The sequence below is a fragment of the Lynx canadensis genome, chromosome B4 (assembly GCF_007474595.2).
Source record: "Lynx canadensis isolate LIC74 chromosome B4, mLynCan4.pri.v2, whole genome shotgun sequence".
NCBI classification, from domain to species: Eukaryota; Metazoa; Chordata; class Mammalia; order Carnivora; family Felidae; genus Lynx; species Lynx canadensis.
Window position 1 is genome coordinate 31932001 of NC_044309.1, and position 17258 is coordinate 31949258.

At 36.0% G+C, this 17258-nt stretch overlaps 1 protein-coding gene across 1 annotated transcript; it reads right to left on the reverse strand.

Moving 5' to 3' along the window:
- Nucleotides 1-4721: 4721 nt before the first annotated feature.
- LOC115518629 (transmembrane protein 126A-like) lies at nucleotides 4722-17009 on the reverse strand. The gene is given in 4 exon segments (XM_032593763.1): nucleotides 4722-5286; nucleotides 5288-5717; nucleotides 5720-5830; nucleotides 16907-17009. Coding segments are annotated over 4 exon segments (741 nt in total). The 3' UTR covers nucleotides 4722-5189.
- Nucleotides 17010-17258: the final 249 nt, after the last annotated feature.

Here is a 17258-nt window from a genome sequence, read left to right on the forward strand (position 1 = left end):
CTCTGCCCCAAGCCACTCGCATTCTGTCTCTGTCTCTCTCAAAAATAAACATTAAAAAAAATTTAATGGGGAGAAGTTTTAAATTCTGGTGAAGTCAATTTATAATTTTTTTTATGGTTTGTGCTTTTTGTGTCATAAGAATTCTTTGCTTATCCCAAGATTGCAAAGATTTTCTCCAAAGTTTTCTCCTTGAAGTTTTAGCTCTTACATTTAGGTATATAAGACATTCTGAGTTAAGTTTTGTGTGTGGAGTGAGAAAAAGGTCAAGCGTTTTGTTTTGCTTTCATAAGGATATCCAGTTGTGCCAGCACCATTTGTTGATAAGAGTATTCTTTTCCCATTCAATCACCTTGCAAACTTTGGGGAAAGTCAATTGATCAAATCAAATATCCACCAATGCATAAATATATTTCTGGATTCTTCCTCACTTTCTTGATTATTATAGCTTTATAGTAAGTCTTAAAATCAGGCTATGTAAGAAGACCTCCACTTTGTCCTTCTTCTAAGCTATTTTGACTATCTTAGGTCTTTTGGATTTAAAATCAGCTTTTCAATTTCAAAAATCCTTCTGAAACTGTGATAGAGATTGCGTTGAATCTATAGATTGAGGTTCTGTTTTCCAATGCATGAACATAGATATCTCTTCACTACTTAGGTCTTTTAAATTTTTGTTCAGCCATATGGAAACAAATTTGACAATAAATTTCATATTAAAATAATAAATAAATAAATAAATAAATAAATAAAATAAAAAAAGAATGCATAAAGAAAGAAAAAAAATTTGTGGTGAGCAATGTTTGAGTTTTCATTGTATCTTGTATATACTGTTAAATTTATCCTTTCATTCTGCATATTATTATAAATGATGCTAATATTCATTTTCTAATTATTTGTTGATGGTACATAAAAATATAATAGGTTTTTGTATATTGACCTTGTATCATATGACCTTATTTATATCACTTATTAGTCCTATAAGCCTTTTTGTACACTTCTTAGGATTTCCTTCAGACACAAATATGTCCCTGTGAATGAAGAAAGTTTTTCTTCTTTCTTTTCAACTTTTGAGCCTTTCTTTTTCTGACTTTATTGCAAAGATAGGCCCTCCAGAAAAGTGGAGAAGTGGTGAAAGTAAATGTCCCACTTTATTGCCAGTCTTAGCGTGAAAGCATCTGGTAGCTTCACCATTAGGTATGTTTTATTTTAGGGTTTTTTCAGTTTTAGTTGTTGGTTTTGGGGTTTTTTTTGGTACATGCCATTTATCAGGTCTTTGCCTTTTAATTACTTTGCCTTTGAATTACTTTGAATTACTCCTCGATTAAGAAAGTGGCTTTGTTGGTATTTATACCTTAAAAGTGTGTTATATTTTGCTATGACTTTTAAATGGATTTTTTTTCTTTTTCATTTATTGAAATGAATATATCTTTATTGAGATATAATTCCAACACCATATAACCCATCCATTTTTTTTAAGTACCCTCCATTTCAGGGCTTGAACTCACGACCCTGAGATCAAGACCTAAGCTGAGGTCAGATGCTTCACCAACTGAGCCGCCTAAGTGCCCCTAATTTGTCTATTTAAAGTGAATGATTAAATGGTTTTTAGTATTTTCTCAGAGTTGTGCAATCAACACCACAATTAATTTTAGATCATTTCAGTCACTGCACATTTACCCCCAACTCTTCCAGCCTTGGGTACACAATAATCTACTTTCTATCTGTATAGATTTGACAATTCTGAACATTTCATATAAATGGAATCATGTAATGTGTGGTCTTTTGAAGCTGGCTTCTTTCACTTAGACTAAAATTTTTTTTTCAAGTTTATTTATTTATTTTGAGAGAGAGAAAGTGCAAGTTGGGAAGGGGCAGAGAGAGAAGGAGAGAGAGAATCCCAAGCAGGCTCTGCACTGATGATGTGGCTTGAACACATGAACTGTGAGATCATGACCTGAGACAAAGTCCGACACTTAATTGACTGAATCACCCAAGTACCCCTAGGCTAATGTTTTTAAAATTTATCCAAGGTATAGCATGTATTAGTACTTCATTTCTTTGTATTGCCAAGTAATATTCCATTATACAACCAGACCACATTTTACTTAACCATTCATCAGTTGTTGCTGTTGTTGCCACTTTTTTTTTCCTCTTATGAATAATGCTGCTATAGCATTTGTGCACAACTTATCACATGAACATAGGTCTTCATTTCTCTTAGGTATATATTAGGAGTAAAATTGCTGGGCCATGTGGTAACTCTATGTTTGATCTTTGGAGGAACTACCAGACTGCTTACAGGCTGTACCACTGTACATTCCTAGGGGTAGTGTACGGGGGCTCCAATTTCTCCACATTTTTACCATCTTTGTTATTATCTTTAGGGTTATAGCTATCCTATTGGGTATGAGGTGGCATCTCATTGTGGTTTTGCTTTGCATTTCCCTAATAGCTGGTGTACATTTGTACGTCTTTGTAGAAATTCAATTTTTTGCCCTTCTTTACCTAGGTTGTCTTTTTATTACTGAGTTACAAGAGTTCTTTATATACTTTACAAATTTCCTCCCATTTTGTGAATTGTCTTTTCATTTTCTTGATGGTATCTTTTTTTTTTTTTTAATTTTTTTTTCAACGTTTATTTATTTTTTGGGACAGAGAGAGACAGAGCATGAACGGGGGAGGGGCAGAGGGAGAGAGAGACACAGAATCGGAAACAGGCTCCAGGCTCTGAGCCATCAGCCCAGAGCCTGACGCGGGGCTCGAACTCACGGACCGCAAGATCGTGACCTGGCTGAAGTCGGGCGCTTAACCGACTGCGCCACCCAGGCGCCCCATCTTGATGGTATCTTTTGAAGGACAAGAGTTTTAATTTATTTTTTAATTTTTTTGAAGCACAAGAGTCTTTAATTTTTATAATGCTTGTTTTTTTTTTTCTATGCTTTCAGTATCATATCTAAGAAACCATTGCCTAATTCAAGATTATGAAGACTTACTCCTATGTTTTCCTCTAAGAGTTTTATAATTATAGCTATTATACTTGTGTCTTTGATTCGTTTGGGGTTAGTTTTTGTACATGGTGTGAAGTAGGCTATCCAATTTATTCTTTTGTGTGTGAATATTCGTGGTCCAAGCATCATTTGTTTAAAAAGTATACACTTTCCTTCATTGAATTGTCTTAGCACTGTAGTCAAAAATCAATTCATTGTAAATGTGAAGGTGTATTTATTTATTGACTTTCAGTGTGAGTCATTACATCAAAACCAGTCTTGACTACTTAGCTTTCTAATAAGTTTTGAAATAGGGAAGTAGGAGCTCTTCAAATTTGTTCTTGTTTTTTGAGATTTTTTGGCTATTTTGGGTCCCTTAAATTTCCATATGAATCAGCTTGAAATGTCTACAAAGAAATCAGCTGGAATGCTTGTAAATACACTGCATCTATAGACCAATTTGTGAGTATTGCTATCTTAACCATATTAAGTCTTCCAATCCATGTATGTAGGTTGTTTTCCCATTTATTTAAATCATCTTAATTTTTTCAACATTTTATAGTTTTTAAAAAAATTTTTAATGTTTATTTCTAAGAGAGAGAGAGAGAGAGAGAGAGACAGCATGTGAGAGGGGAGGTGCAGAGAGAGAGGGAGACACAGAATCTGAAGCAGGCTCGAGGCTCTGAGCTGTCAGCATAGAGCCTGAGCTCAAACTCAGGAGTCACAAGATCATGATCTAAGCTGAAGTTGGGTGCTTAGCTGACTGAGCCACCCAGGGGCCCCTCAACGTTTTATAGTTTTTGAAATATATTTTAAAGCATAAGTTTTGCATTTATTTTATTAAAATTTATTCCTCAGTATTTTATTTCTTTGGAGTTGTTTTCTTAGTTTCATTTTTAGATTGATTATTGGAAATGTATATACCTGCAGTTGATTTTTGTATATCAATCTTATATCCTGCCATCCTGCTGAACTCATTTACTAGTTTTAATCTTTTTTAGTAAGTTCTTTAGAATTTCTACATAAAAATCATTGCATCTGCTAACAGAAAGCATTTTACTTCTTCCTTCCCAATCTGGATGCCTTTTATTTCTTTATCTTGACTAACTGCCCTGGCTAGAATCTCCAGTATAATATTGAATAGAGGTAGCAAGAGGAGACATCTTTGTCTTATTCCTGATCTGAGGGGGAAAGCAGTCTTTTACCATTATGCTAGCTGTACATTTTTTAGACATGACCTTTATTAGATTAAGGAAGTGCCCTTCTATTTCTTGTTGAGTTTTTTTTTTTTTAATTTTTTTTTCAACTTTTTTTTTTTTTTTTTATTTTTGGGACAGAGAGAGACAGAGCATGAACGGGCGAGGGGCAGAGAGAGAGGGAGACACAGAATCGGAAACAGGCTCCAGGCTCCGAGCCATCAGCCCAGAGCCCGACGCGGGGCTCGAACTCACAGACCGCGAGATCGTGACCTGGCTGAAGTTGGACGCTTAACCGACTGCGCCACCCAGGCGCCCCGAGTTTTTTTTTTAATCGTGAAAGTTTAAATTTTGTCAAATGCTTTTTCTGCATCTATTGAGATGATCATGTGGTTTTTGTCCTTTGTTTTGTTGATATGTATTACATTCATTGATTTTCAGATGTTAAACCAACTTTACATTTCTGGGATAAATTTCACTTGATAATGGTGCATAATTCTTTTTATATGTTTCTGGTTTCAGTTTGCTAGTATTTTGTTGTAGAATTTTGTATCTGTTTTCACAGAAGCTATTGGTCAATTTTCTTTTCTAGTGATGTCTTCTGGTTTTGGTGTCAGCGGAATACTGGTATAATAGAATGATTTGAAAGTGTTTCATCCTCTTCTATTTTTTTGAAGAGTCTGTGAAGAGTTGGTATTAATTCTTATTTCAGTGTTTGGTAGAATTCACTAGTGAAGATATCTGGGCCTGAAAATTTTATTTTGGTAGTTTTCTAATTATACCTCTATCTTTTTACTTGTTATAGGTCTATTTGAGTTTTCTATTTCTTTTTTAATTCAATTTCAATAGTCAATTTTTCCATGTCTCTTTTAGGCATTTGTCTCTCCTACTTATTTAATTTGTTAGCATACAGTTATTCATAGTATTCCTTATAATCTTTTTAAAATTCACACCTAGATGTTTAATCATACATTACAATTTTATTTTTGTGTGCACATTTGTTTAACAGTCACTGAATTTCCAGGCCAGTTTCAGGTAACTGAAGAGACTTTCTAATTAGTTTATATTGTCTAGATCCAAGGTATGCTACAAACACAGTCGGAGCAAATGGGAAGTAACATCTTTCTAAAGACAGGCTTAGAAATTCTAGTCCAGTAAGTTAAGATGCTTCCTTTCTCTGGTAGCAGGGCTGGTTCATATCTAACTGCTCTGCAACCATTCATAGGTATCACCAAGAAAACAGGATATAAGACCTGTGTTATGGTACAGGTTTCACAAGTCAAATCATCTGTATTCAAAGGTAAATTTACAAAACCTTTGTAAGATGCATGTGCTGTAATAAATGGGATCACTGCGATTGGTAAGCCAGCAGCTATATGAGCCTGTGTCACATTTAAGATGTGTTGATAAAGACTATTTGCTCTTAGACCACAGAAAGCAGCATTAAGTCCAATATATGTTGATCCATGTTCAAAGAGATTCCTTTCTGCTTCTGGGAGTTCATTAATTTTTCTGGTTATGGTACTGAAAATTATATTTCCTTGACAATATCATCTGGTTCACGATTATCCACCTTGAGCCTTATGCTCTCTGCACAGCAGTTGGTGCCTCCACCAGTCCTCCTCTGACAGGGGGCTGAGTGAATGGGGGCTCACTCCAACCTTTGCTCAACTAGCCTGAGTGCAGCCATCTTTGGCTGACAAGTGACTCTTCCTTATAATCTTTTAAAATTTCTATAAGTTAGTAGTATTGTGCCCCCTTTCATTTTTGATTATTTCAATCTGAGTCTTTTTCTTTTTGTGTGGTCAGACTAGCTAAATATTTGTCAATTTTCTTTTCTTTTCAAAGAGCCAAATTGATCCTTTAAATTTTTCTGTGCTGTTTTTCAATTTTCCATTTTATTTATCTATGCTCTAATCTCTGTTATTTCTTTCCTTTTGTCTGCTTCAGGTTCATTTTGCTTTCTTTTCCATAGTGTTTCTGGGTGGAAGTTTAGGTTATCAATGTAAGATATTTCTTCTTTTTAAATTTGGTGTTTACATTTATAACTCTCCCTCTAAGTACTATTTTAGCTGCATTACATAATTTTTGGCAAATTGTAGCTTCATTTTGATTCCTCTCAAAGTATTTTTATATCTTCCTTGTTATTTCTATTTTGATACATTAGTTATTTAGGAATATATTATTTAATTCCGCATATTTGTGAGTCCCCAATTTCTTTCTGTTATTGATTTTCCTCTTTCACCCCATTATGGCTGTAGGATATACTTTATATAATTTAAATTTTTAAAAATTTACTGATACTTGTTTTATAGTCTAGCAATGATCTATCCTGGTGAATGTGCACTGGAGAATAATATGTATTTTGCTGTTGTTTGGGTGGCCTATAAAGGTCTTTTAAGTATAGTTGGTTTATAAATGTTGAAGTCTCTGTTTCCTTGTTTATCTTCTTTCTAGTTATTCTATTATCGACAGTGGAGTACTGAAGCCTCTATTACTGTTGAATTGTCTATTTCTCTCTTTAATTCTGTCAGTTTTTGCATTTTGGTGGCTCTGTTGGTAGGTGCATATATGTTTATATAATTGTATTATAAAGACATGATTTTTTGAAGTTTATTTATGTATTTATGTATGTATGTATTTATTTATTTAATATAATTTATTGTCAAGTTAGCTAACACACAGTGAATACAGTGTGCTCTTGGTTTTGGAGGTAGGTTCCCGTGATTCATTGCTTACATACAACACCCAGTGCTCATCCCAAAAAATGCCCTCCTTCTCAAAACATGATTTTTTATAAACATGTTTATAATTGTATTATAAACATATAGGTTTATAATTGTAGTATAAACAACAGCATATTATAAACATATGTTTATATAATTATATTATAAAAGTACGATTTTTTACAAACATATGTTTATAATTGTATTATAAAAACATAATTTTTTATAAACTTATGCTTATAATACAATTATAAACATAAATGTTTACCTGTATTATAGGCATATATTTTTATATAATTGTATTATAAACATATATATGCATTTACCAACAGAGCCACCAAAATGCAAAACTGACAGAATATATATATATTTTTTCTTTTAGTCTTTTTTTTCAGCCTGACAGTCTTGGCTATTTGATTGATTGATTAGTACACTCACATTTAATTTATTATGGATATAGTTGAACTTACATATGCTATTTTACATTTTGTTTTCGATATGTCTCATCTTTTTTGTTCCTTTTTTCTTCCTGTACTGCTTTCTTTGTTTTACGTAAATATTTTCTAGTGGAACATTTTACTTCTTTTAACAATATTTTTCACTGTTTTTTGTTGTTTTCTTAATTATTTTTTAGTGGTTTCTCTAGGGTTTACTAAATACATCTTAACATATTAGAACCTACTTTAGACTTACACTAGCTTAATTCCAGTGAGATATAGATATTACTGCTATATAGCATCTATCATACTTTGAGTTCTTTGAATTTCTTCAGTGTGTAGATTTTTATTTTATTTATCTTTTTAACATTTATTCATTTTTGAGAGACAGAGAGAGACAGTGTGAGTGGGGGAGGGGCAGAGAGAGAGAGAGGGAGAAACAGAATCCAAAGAAGGCTCTAGGCTCTGAGCTGTCAGCACAGAGCCCTACACGGTGTTCAAACCCATGGACTGGGAGACCATGACCTGAGCTGAAGTCGGACGCTTAACTGACTGAGCCACCCAGGTTCTCCAAGTGTGTAGATTTTTAAAAATAAAATTTGGGATGTTTTCAAGTCATCATTTTGTCTAATTTTTTTCCTGCTCCTTTCCCCTCTCCTTCTGGTACTTCTGTTACATGTATGTTGGTGTACTTAATGGTATCCCACAAGAAAGGGAACTCTCTTTCCCTTTGGAAAGAGAATGCAAACTGGTGCAGCCACTGTGGAAAAATAGTGTGGGGGTTCTTCTGGAATGGTTATCTGAGGCACTCCAGGTACCTGTTCCCCAGTGAAACAACCATAACTGGTAAATAGTAATTGTCCTGAGGGAATATATCAAATGAAGAAACATTTATTCAAAAAAATTTATTAAATATCTGTAAGAACAGCCAGACTCTGTGGCACTTGAGCCATGGCCTTTTACCTCCCCAGGACATTTTGTAGAACAACAGAGCAATCATCTAGCAATTAGTGAAGCCCAATATTTATGTATAATACCAAATGAAGCAGACAGCTTAACAAAGAAGCTATGATGACAATGTCACATCAAATAAAGAATATGTATAAAGGTATAGAAATTATTTTTCAAAACAAATGGAAATTTTACAGTACAAAAGTACAATAAAATTCTCTCTAAAGCCAAGCTTTAGCTAGCTGCATCCCACAAACTTTGAAAAATATTTTCTCTTTTTCCCTTTTCTTTTGTGACTCATGGTTTAATTTCCAGATACTTTGTAATTTGCAGATACCTTTCAGTTATTGATTTCTAGACAAGTTGCATTTTGTCAGAGAAGTCCTCCATGTGATTTCCATCCTGTTGAATTTATTGAGACTAGTTTTACGGCCCAGTATATGGTAAATGTTCCACTGGCACTGATTATACTGTAAAGTCTGCCATTGCTGGGTGAAGTGTTCTATAAAAGTCAATTAGATTCAGTTATTTGACAGAATTATTCAAGTTGTCTATATTCCTATTTACTTTTCTGTCTACTATTTCTTTTAATTGTGGAGAGAGGTGCTGAAATATCCAACTCTAATTGTGGATTTGTCTTTTTCTTTCAATTTTGTCAGTTTTTCCTTCATGTAATTTGAAGCAATTGGGTGTATTCCCATTTAGGAATGTCATTTCTTCTTAGTGACTTGACATTTTATTATAAAACATCTTTCTTTATCTCTGGGAGTATTCCTTGTTCTAAAGTCTACTTTGTCTAATATGAAGATAGTCATTCCACTTTTCTTATGTTTCATGTTTACATGGTATATCTTTTTCCATCCTTTTACTTATATTTTTCCTCTGTACATTCACAGTGAATTTCTTGTGGACAGAATGTAGTTAGACTTTATTATCCAGTTGGACAATCTCTGACTTTTTACTTATTTATTTTTTTAATGTTTACTTATTTTTGAGAGAGAGAGAGAGAGACAGAGTGTGAGTAGGGGAGGGGCACAGACAGAGGGAGACACAGAATCTGAAGCAGGCTCCAGGCTCTGAGCTGTCAGCACAGAGCCCGACACCGGGATCGAACCCGCGAATGGTTAGATCAAGACCTGAGCTGAAGTCAGATGCTTAACTGACTGAGCCACTCAGGGGCCCCTCTGACGTTTAATGGGAAAATTTAGTCCATCTTCATTAAGTGTAATTATTGATATGGTTAGGTTTAAATCTACTGTTTTGCTATTTGTTTTCTACTTGCCCCATATACTTTCTTTTTTCTTCTTTTCCTATCTGTTGGATTAATTGAATATTTTTTAGTATTCCATTTTACGTCCTCCATTAACTAATTTATTATATTATTTCATTTTACTTTTTAATGGTTGATATAAGGTTTATGGCATGCATCTTAAATTATTAGTGTACCTTTAAATAGTGGTGTGCCACTTCTGCAATAATGTAAGAATTTTCATCAATGTGTAGTTGACCCTTGAAGAACACTGGGGTAGGGGCACTGATCCAACCCCTCTCATAGTGCAGTCAAAAATTCACATAAAACTTTTGAGTCCCAAAACTTAACTACTAATTAATAGCCTACTGTTGACAGGAAGACTAACACATATTTTGTATGTTATAGTATTATATACTGTATTCACACAATAAAGTAAGCTAGAGAAAAGAAAATATTATTAAGAAAAACATAAGAAAAATGCATTTACAGTACTGTATTGTATTTATCAAAAATAAGTCCATGTGAGGGGCACCTGGGTGGCTCGGTCGGTTAAGCGTCCGACTTCAGCTCAGGTCACGATCTTGCGGTCTGCGAGTTCGAGCCCCGCGTCAGGCTCTGGGCTGATGGCTCAGAGCCTGGAGCCTGCTTCCGATTCTGTGTCTCCCTCTCTCTCTGCCCCTCCCCCGTTCATGCTGTGTCTTTCTCTGTCTCAAAAATAAATAAACGTTAAAAAAAAAATTAAAAAAAAAAATAAGTCCATGTGTAAGTGTACCTGTGTAGTTCAAACCCATGTTGTTAAAGGGTCAACTGTACTTCCACGGTCCTTCTCTTTGGTCAGAATTTGAACAGCTTGCAGATCTCTGTGAGCTCTGGGGGTTGTTCATCTTAGAGCTCCTTCACTAATGTTCTCTGCCTGGCCTCATAGAGTCTTACTCTGTGTATTAACCAAAGATGCAAGGGGGATCCTCTTCAGATTTCTAGCTCTTGCTCTGCCTAGCTTACTCGTTTCTGGTACTCTGCCCTGAAGATTCCAGCTGCCCCAGCCTCCCTAACTCTGATCACTGTTTCCTCAATTCAGCAAAGTTGCCATGTTCTCCTAGAATTACCCTTCCCTGCATCACAATCCAAAAAGTAGCTCCTGAAAGAAAACTGGGACCATCACAAGCCTCACTTTATTTGTATCGCTTCTCTCAGGGGTTATAGTTCTGCTTCCTCTGTTATTCACTGTCTGAAAACAATTGTTTTATGTATCTTCTCTGGTGTCCTGTTGTTTGTTACAGTAGAACAAATCCAGTACCAGTTACTGCTTCAGGTCAGAAGCATTTGTTTACTCTTTGGTTATATTTGTATTTCTTATAACTTTATTTTTGCATTTGCCTATATGATCTATTTTTTATTTATTGTTACCATATATAACATGGAAATACATGTTCATTCCTTTCTACTACTTAGTAATTGCTTTCTCAGAGGGTAAAATATGCTTGCAGATATACTGCTTGAAGAACTTTTAGGCTAAATACGAGGTTTTTTCAGACAAGTGATACAAGGCCTATTATTTATTCAAGCTAATAGCTATTCAAGCTAGTTTTCACTACATTATTATTATTAATTAGTATTTAGTGTATGTAATTTTATTCATTGGCTCCTAAATAGAATAAAAATGTGACTTTAAACAACAGAAACATCACAATCTCAGAGTGACTTAGGTATTGGACAGGAGGTTTTTCAGTCTCATTTCTTGTTGGGTGAAAGAACTACATTCATGCCACTTTTGTGCAAGTAGTGAGCTGAGCCTTTCTTAAGAATTTACAGTAAAAAACATAACATAACTCAAGTATGTTCTCTTCATAACTAGGAAATTCCAATATGTATTAGCCTAAACTTGTCTTATAATGGAAGTTTATCTTCTTTTTTCCTATCCTTACTGGAAACTAAGATTAGATAGATTTCATTTGCCCAAGTTTCAAATTACTGATAAAGAAATGGTATTTTTTATACAGCAGTGGGAAGCACCAAATATCTATTTGGGGACTTTATATTTTTTAAAAACATTTCTCAGTTACTTCTGGTAACAATATGATCCTATTCTTATTGATAAAGTTCAGTTTATATAATACTCTCTGAGTAGTTGACTCATAGTGGCTCCCTATTTTTCTTACCTCAGTGAATTCCAGTATCTGTGAAATTAAAAATAACTATGATTTTGCTAAGAAGAGGTAGAGATTACTATACAAATACCAAAATATATTATAAAATCAGTATAATTAAAACAGTGTGTTATTGAGGCAGGAATGGATTGATAGATGAATGGAAGAGAATAGAGTCTAGAAATAGACTCTTAAATATATAAGAATTTAGTATATGTTAAAATTAGCATTTCAAATCAATGAGGGAAGAAAGGAATTGTTTAATAATTGGTGCTAAGATAATGGGATAACCATGTGGGGAAATATCGTATTCTTATTTCATAATACATACAAAAATAAAGTCCAAAAGGATTAGAGTTAAACATAAAGATAAATCACTGAGGAGGTACCAGGGTGACTCAGTAGGTTAAGTGTCTGACTCTTGATTTTGGCTCAGATCATGATCTCAGAATTCATGAGATTGAACCCTGCATTGGGCTCACCCTGATAGTGTGAAGCTTGCTTGGGATTCTCTTTTCCTCTCTGCCCCTTCCCAGATTGTGCGCTCTCTCTCTCTCTCTCTCTCAAAGTAAATAAATAAACATTAAAAAAGTTAAGTCACTGAGGAGAAGATATTCACAATTTTAAAGGAGAGGAAACCAAACCCAGAAACCTGAAAGAAAAATACTAGCTCATGTACATGGGTATGAATGTATAAGCCTGTGTATGTGCGGGTATGTGTGTGTGTATGTCTGAATGAGCTTATGCATAAAAATGTCTGGAAAGATCTATACCAAGCTCTTAACAGTGGTTATTTTTAAGGGGAAGGGTCAGAAAGGACTTTTACTTCCTTTTTTCATGTCTGTTTATGTCATTACTATTTTGTTACAATTAGTATCTGTAACAACTGTAATCAGGAAAATTTTTTTTAAGTTTATTTATTTATTTTGAGAGAGAGAGAGAGAACACCAGCAGGGGAAGGGCAGAAAGAGAAGGAAAAAGAGAATCCCAAGCAGGCTCCAGGCTGTCAGCGCAGTGCCTGTCATGGAGGCTCAAACTCACAAACCACGAGATCATGACCTGAGCCAAAATCAAGAGTGGGACACTTAACCGACTGAGCCACCCAGGTGCTCCAGGAAATTCTTTCAGTTTTTTTTTAAGTTTATTCCTTTTGAGAAGGAGAGAGAGATAGTATAAATGACAGGGAGTGAGAGAACCAAGCAGGTTCCAAGCTGATAGCTTGGAGCCTGATGCAGGGTCAGAACCCATGAATCTTGAGATCATGACCTGAGCCAAAACTAACAGCCAGATGCTTAACTGACTGAGCCACCCAATTGCCCCAGAAATTTTTTCATTTTGAAGAATGAGCGCATAATGAATGGATATTGCCTATGCACATATGATGAAATAAAAGCTACCATTTATTGAATGTCAATTATGTGCTAGCTAGCCCCTTTTATGACTGATTTAGGGCCCAACACAACCCCATGAGATAGGTTCTACTTTTAACCTCCTTTATAGCTATTGAAGCAGGAAAAGATTGATAGATTGATGTTAAGACAATTGGAGGAAAGACCTCTTTAGAGAGGTCACACAGCTAGTAAGTGGCAGGATCAGGATTCAAACTCAGACAGTCTGGCTGGCCTTAGAGCTAAGATCTTGATTAGAACACTCTACTAGCAAAAAAGAAAAAAAAATAGGAAAAAAATAGGACACTCTATTAGCTTTCAGAACAACCATTACCTGAACACAGGCATAATATCCCTTTTTTAATAGATTTATGGTCACTATGTTTAGACATGATGGAGGCCCAACTATGAATATAGACTGAAATATGAATATGTTTTCATCAACACTAGAAAAAGATGTCTGAAAGAGGGTATAAAGACATCCCTGGAAATATCCTAGAGTGGAATCATTTATGTCCTACCCAGGAGAATGAAGGTCTGTGGTGAATTGTAATCATCATTTTGCAGATAGTTCTTCGCTGCACAGAGCTTTTATGCATTGAATGTCTCTTCTCATTTCTTCAACACCTGAGATATGTGAATCTGACATACAAAGTCTTCTCTTCTGTCCAGAAGCAAGTTTTTATTGCTATCTTTCTATCAAAACAGGTTAATACTTTGTTAATATTTTGAAATCAAGAACAAAGCTGTCAATCTGAGATAAACAATTTGGGAACACCCAAAGGCATCTCAGGAGGAACAATTTATGGTTGACAAATTCAATCTAGATCATAGCCATTGACAACAACATTAATTCCTCAATTAGCAGTAAGAGTGGAGTGACCATGCACACTAAAAGATAATCAAGCCTGAGTAGAAAATTGCATTTTGAGAAGTCCAAATATAAATGCTTATTATAGGTACCATATTCTTAATCAGTATAACCAAAATAATTTATTAGGAATTAAAGAGACAAGGGAGGAAGAGAAAATGAAAACCATGAGTTTCTATGATATAATATGGGAGAGGACTATTCTATGATAGTCCTCTCCCATATAACAAATGCACATTGGACTTACAAATGTTTTTTTTTTCTTCCTGGGGATTTTGATCAATGGAAGTTTAGTGATATAGGTTTAAATACATTCATCTCACTTCCCAAAGTGGTGTTGGTTTGCGCTGTTCCACAGGGCAGTGCACACACTTTTAGGCCTTGCTGGCTGCATACAAATCCTCAAGCGGGGCTAGGAAGGAGCGGAGAACGCTTAGTGCACAGTCACTACTCACTGAGAAATCTGAATGTTGTGCCCTGATCTCTTTGCAAGAAAGCCAAGAGTTGGGTTTATATGGGGAATAGTGGGAAGCAAGCTTCCATTGCTCTGTACAGGGCATTCATCACGGTCTGCCTGGGATGAGAGTTAACCAGAAGCAGGAGAGAGACCATTCCTCTTACCTACCGGGTGCTAGCCCTGTACTAGACACCTTGTCAATGATCTGTATCCTGCATCAGAGGCTGAACTTCTAGAGGGCACCAACCTCTCTGACTCTTCTGGTATCTTTGCAGCTCCTCACATGATAGAAGTTCATCAGATATTTATTTAGTTATGGTTAAAAGTTGTACGTTAGAAGTTGTTGAAAGTAAAGCTGAGGAAGTTAAAATGTATAGTGTAATAAGTAAGGATCCACTGCAGATTCTTGAGAAGGCTTTTTTTTTTTTTTTTTTTTTTAATGTTTTGGTTAGGTTATTGCAGGGTTTCTCAACCTTGGTACTATGGACATTTGGGACCAGATTTTTTTTAAACTTATTTATTTATTTGAGATGGCAGGGAGAGGCAGAGAGAGAGGGAGAGAGAGAATCCCAAGCAGACTCCACATGTGTCAGCACAGAGCTCAATGCAGGGCTGGAACGCATGAACCGTGAGATCATGACCTGAGCTGAAACCAAGAGTCAGACACTTAACCGATTGAGCCACCCAGGCGCCCTGGGGCCACACCCTGGCCCCAGCGTTAAAGGTGTGTGCACTGCCCTGTGGAACAGCGCAAACCAACACCACTTTGGGAAGTGAGATGAATATATTTAAACCCCCAGTTGGGGGCCTGTCCTTGTGCATTGTGGGAGGTCTAGCAAAATCCCTAGCCTCTACCCACTAGATACCAGTAGCACTCTGCAGGTGCAACAACCAAAAATGTTTTTCAGACATTGCCAAATGTCTCCTGGGGAGCAAAATTGCCACAGTTGGAAACAACTAGGCTGTAAGAGGGAATGGTGATGTTAGAGGCTGGGAATATCAGATGCTCAGATCAAAGGAAGAGGAGCCAAAGAAAGGAGGTAGATGGAAGATAATTAATTCAAGTGTAATTTGATCTAAAGATAGTGACTCATTACTGGTATTATTACAGCTACATGTAGTATTTTGGAGTCTAATACAGAAGTGTTGGGTCGTACTGAACTAAAAATCTAAGGAACAATTCATGAGGGATTCCCTATTGTCTCTTCCGGAAAAATATGAATCCTTAAATTGCCTGGAGAAAACCACAGCCAGAGTTGTTATGGAAAGGTTGTGGCCGATTGTCGTTTTGCTGGAATTAACTTCCCCTTTATATAACTGGAAATACCAAATTTAAACATGCACCTTTTAATGCAAATTATTATTTTATATTTACAAAGCTTTCCGTTTATTGTGCAAGAGAAAACTTTCCTGCGGGTATGCTGTAATTCCCTCCTGCTAAGACGTAGATTATAAAAATCCATGCTGTTACCCTTTGCAATGTGAAACAACACTCCTTAAAATGTAGTGGATATTATCAAATCGGTTTCAGGAGAGGCTTGAGGGAGCAGGAAAATGAAGTAGATATTAGATGCAAAACAATTTGGTTTTGAAAAAACTGCACACTTGTTGTTTATTCCAGTGACAGGAGCTAATAGTGAGTTCATTGTAACCAACTAATGTTGCAGCATCTGGTATAGTTTTAACAGAACTGCTGCTCAAGGCAGAGATTAGGTGAGGTTTAGGCTGCCCATGGTTTGCTGCCATGCTTCATTTTCTGAATTCTCCTTATTTTCTGCATCTGTAAGAACTAAAGAACAGTCATACTATCTTTCTGTATTTGAGTGTTGATAATTGGGATATGTGGATGCTTCTAGGTATATGTTCATCTGGAAAAGATATTTGCTTGGTGGCCTTTACACCGATGACATGAAATTCTCTGATTGGAATCTGGGTCCTGATACACAATCTTTAGAGGTTCTTGATACATGATCTTTAGAAGTGACAACCCTTGGGACTATGGTGCCAGTCTGGCCCCTTATAAAGGTCCACAGATATGCTTGGGATCACTTACACTGTGTTTCATTTCTACCATGAAACTGGTTGATAAAAGGTGCATGAAATCCACTCATATTTTTCAAAGTGAGTTTCTAGGGTTGGAAAACATCCTGTGTGAGTTTGCACTTTAAATTCTTGTTTTGTGCAGCACCTGGGTGGCTCAGTTGGTTAAGCATCTGACTCTTGGTTTTGGCTCAGGTCATGATCTCACAACTGGTGAGTTTGAGCCCCACATGGGTCTCTGCACTGACAGCGCGGAGACTGCTTGGGATTCTCTGTCCCCCTCTCCTTCCGCCCCTCCCCTACTCATGTTCTCTCGCTCTCTCTCTTTCTCTCTCAGAAATAAATAAAATTAAAAAAATAAATTCTTGTTTTATATACCATCTTGAATTTATCATCGGGCACAGTGTAAAAGTCAGCCCCAACCATTGTGTTTCCTTGTGCAATATTTCAATCTCACAGGACAGTTCTGGTGGAGGAGAGGTCTCCTGGTGGGGCATTAATGCCACCAGCCTCTGCTCTAGGTTTCCAGCAGCCTCTTCCCTAGCTTCCAGTCCGTCCATTCCAGCATCTCAGGGTAGAACTCTTCCCCTCCTTGTGGGGACCAATAAAGGGCAAGTGCAAAGCAACAATTAATGAAGGTTGTTGGTCATTCAGAATGAGACATCCATACTGGTGGAGGCTATTTGGGAAGATCTGTCCTCCTCTCTGGTGTCCCTTTTTTTCTGTTCGCTATTCCCCCTACTTCTCCCATATTCCTCTATTCCCTTTCTCCCTTCTCTCTTTCCTTTCTTCCTTCATTTCTTCATCTG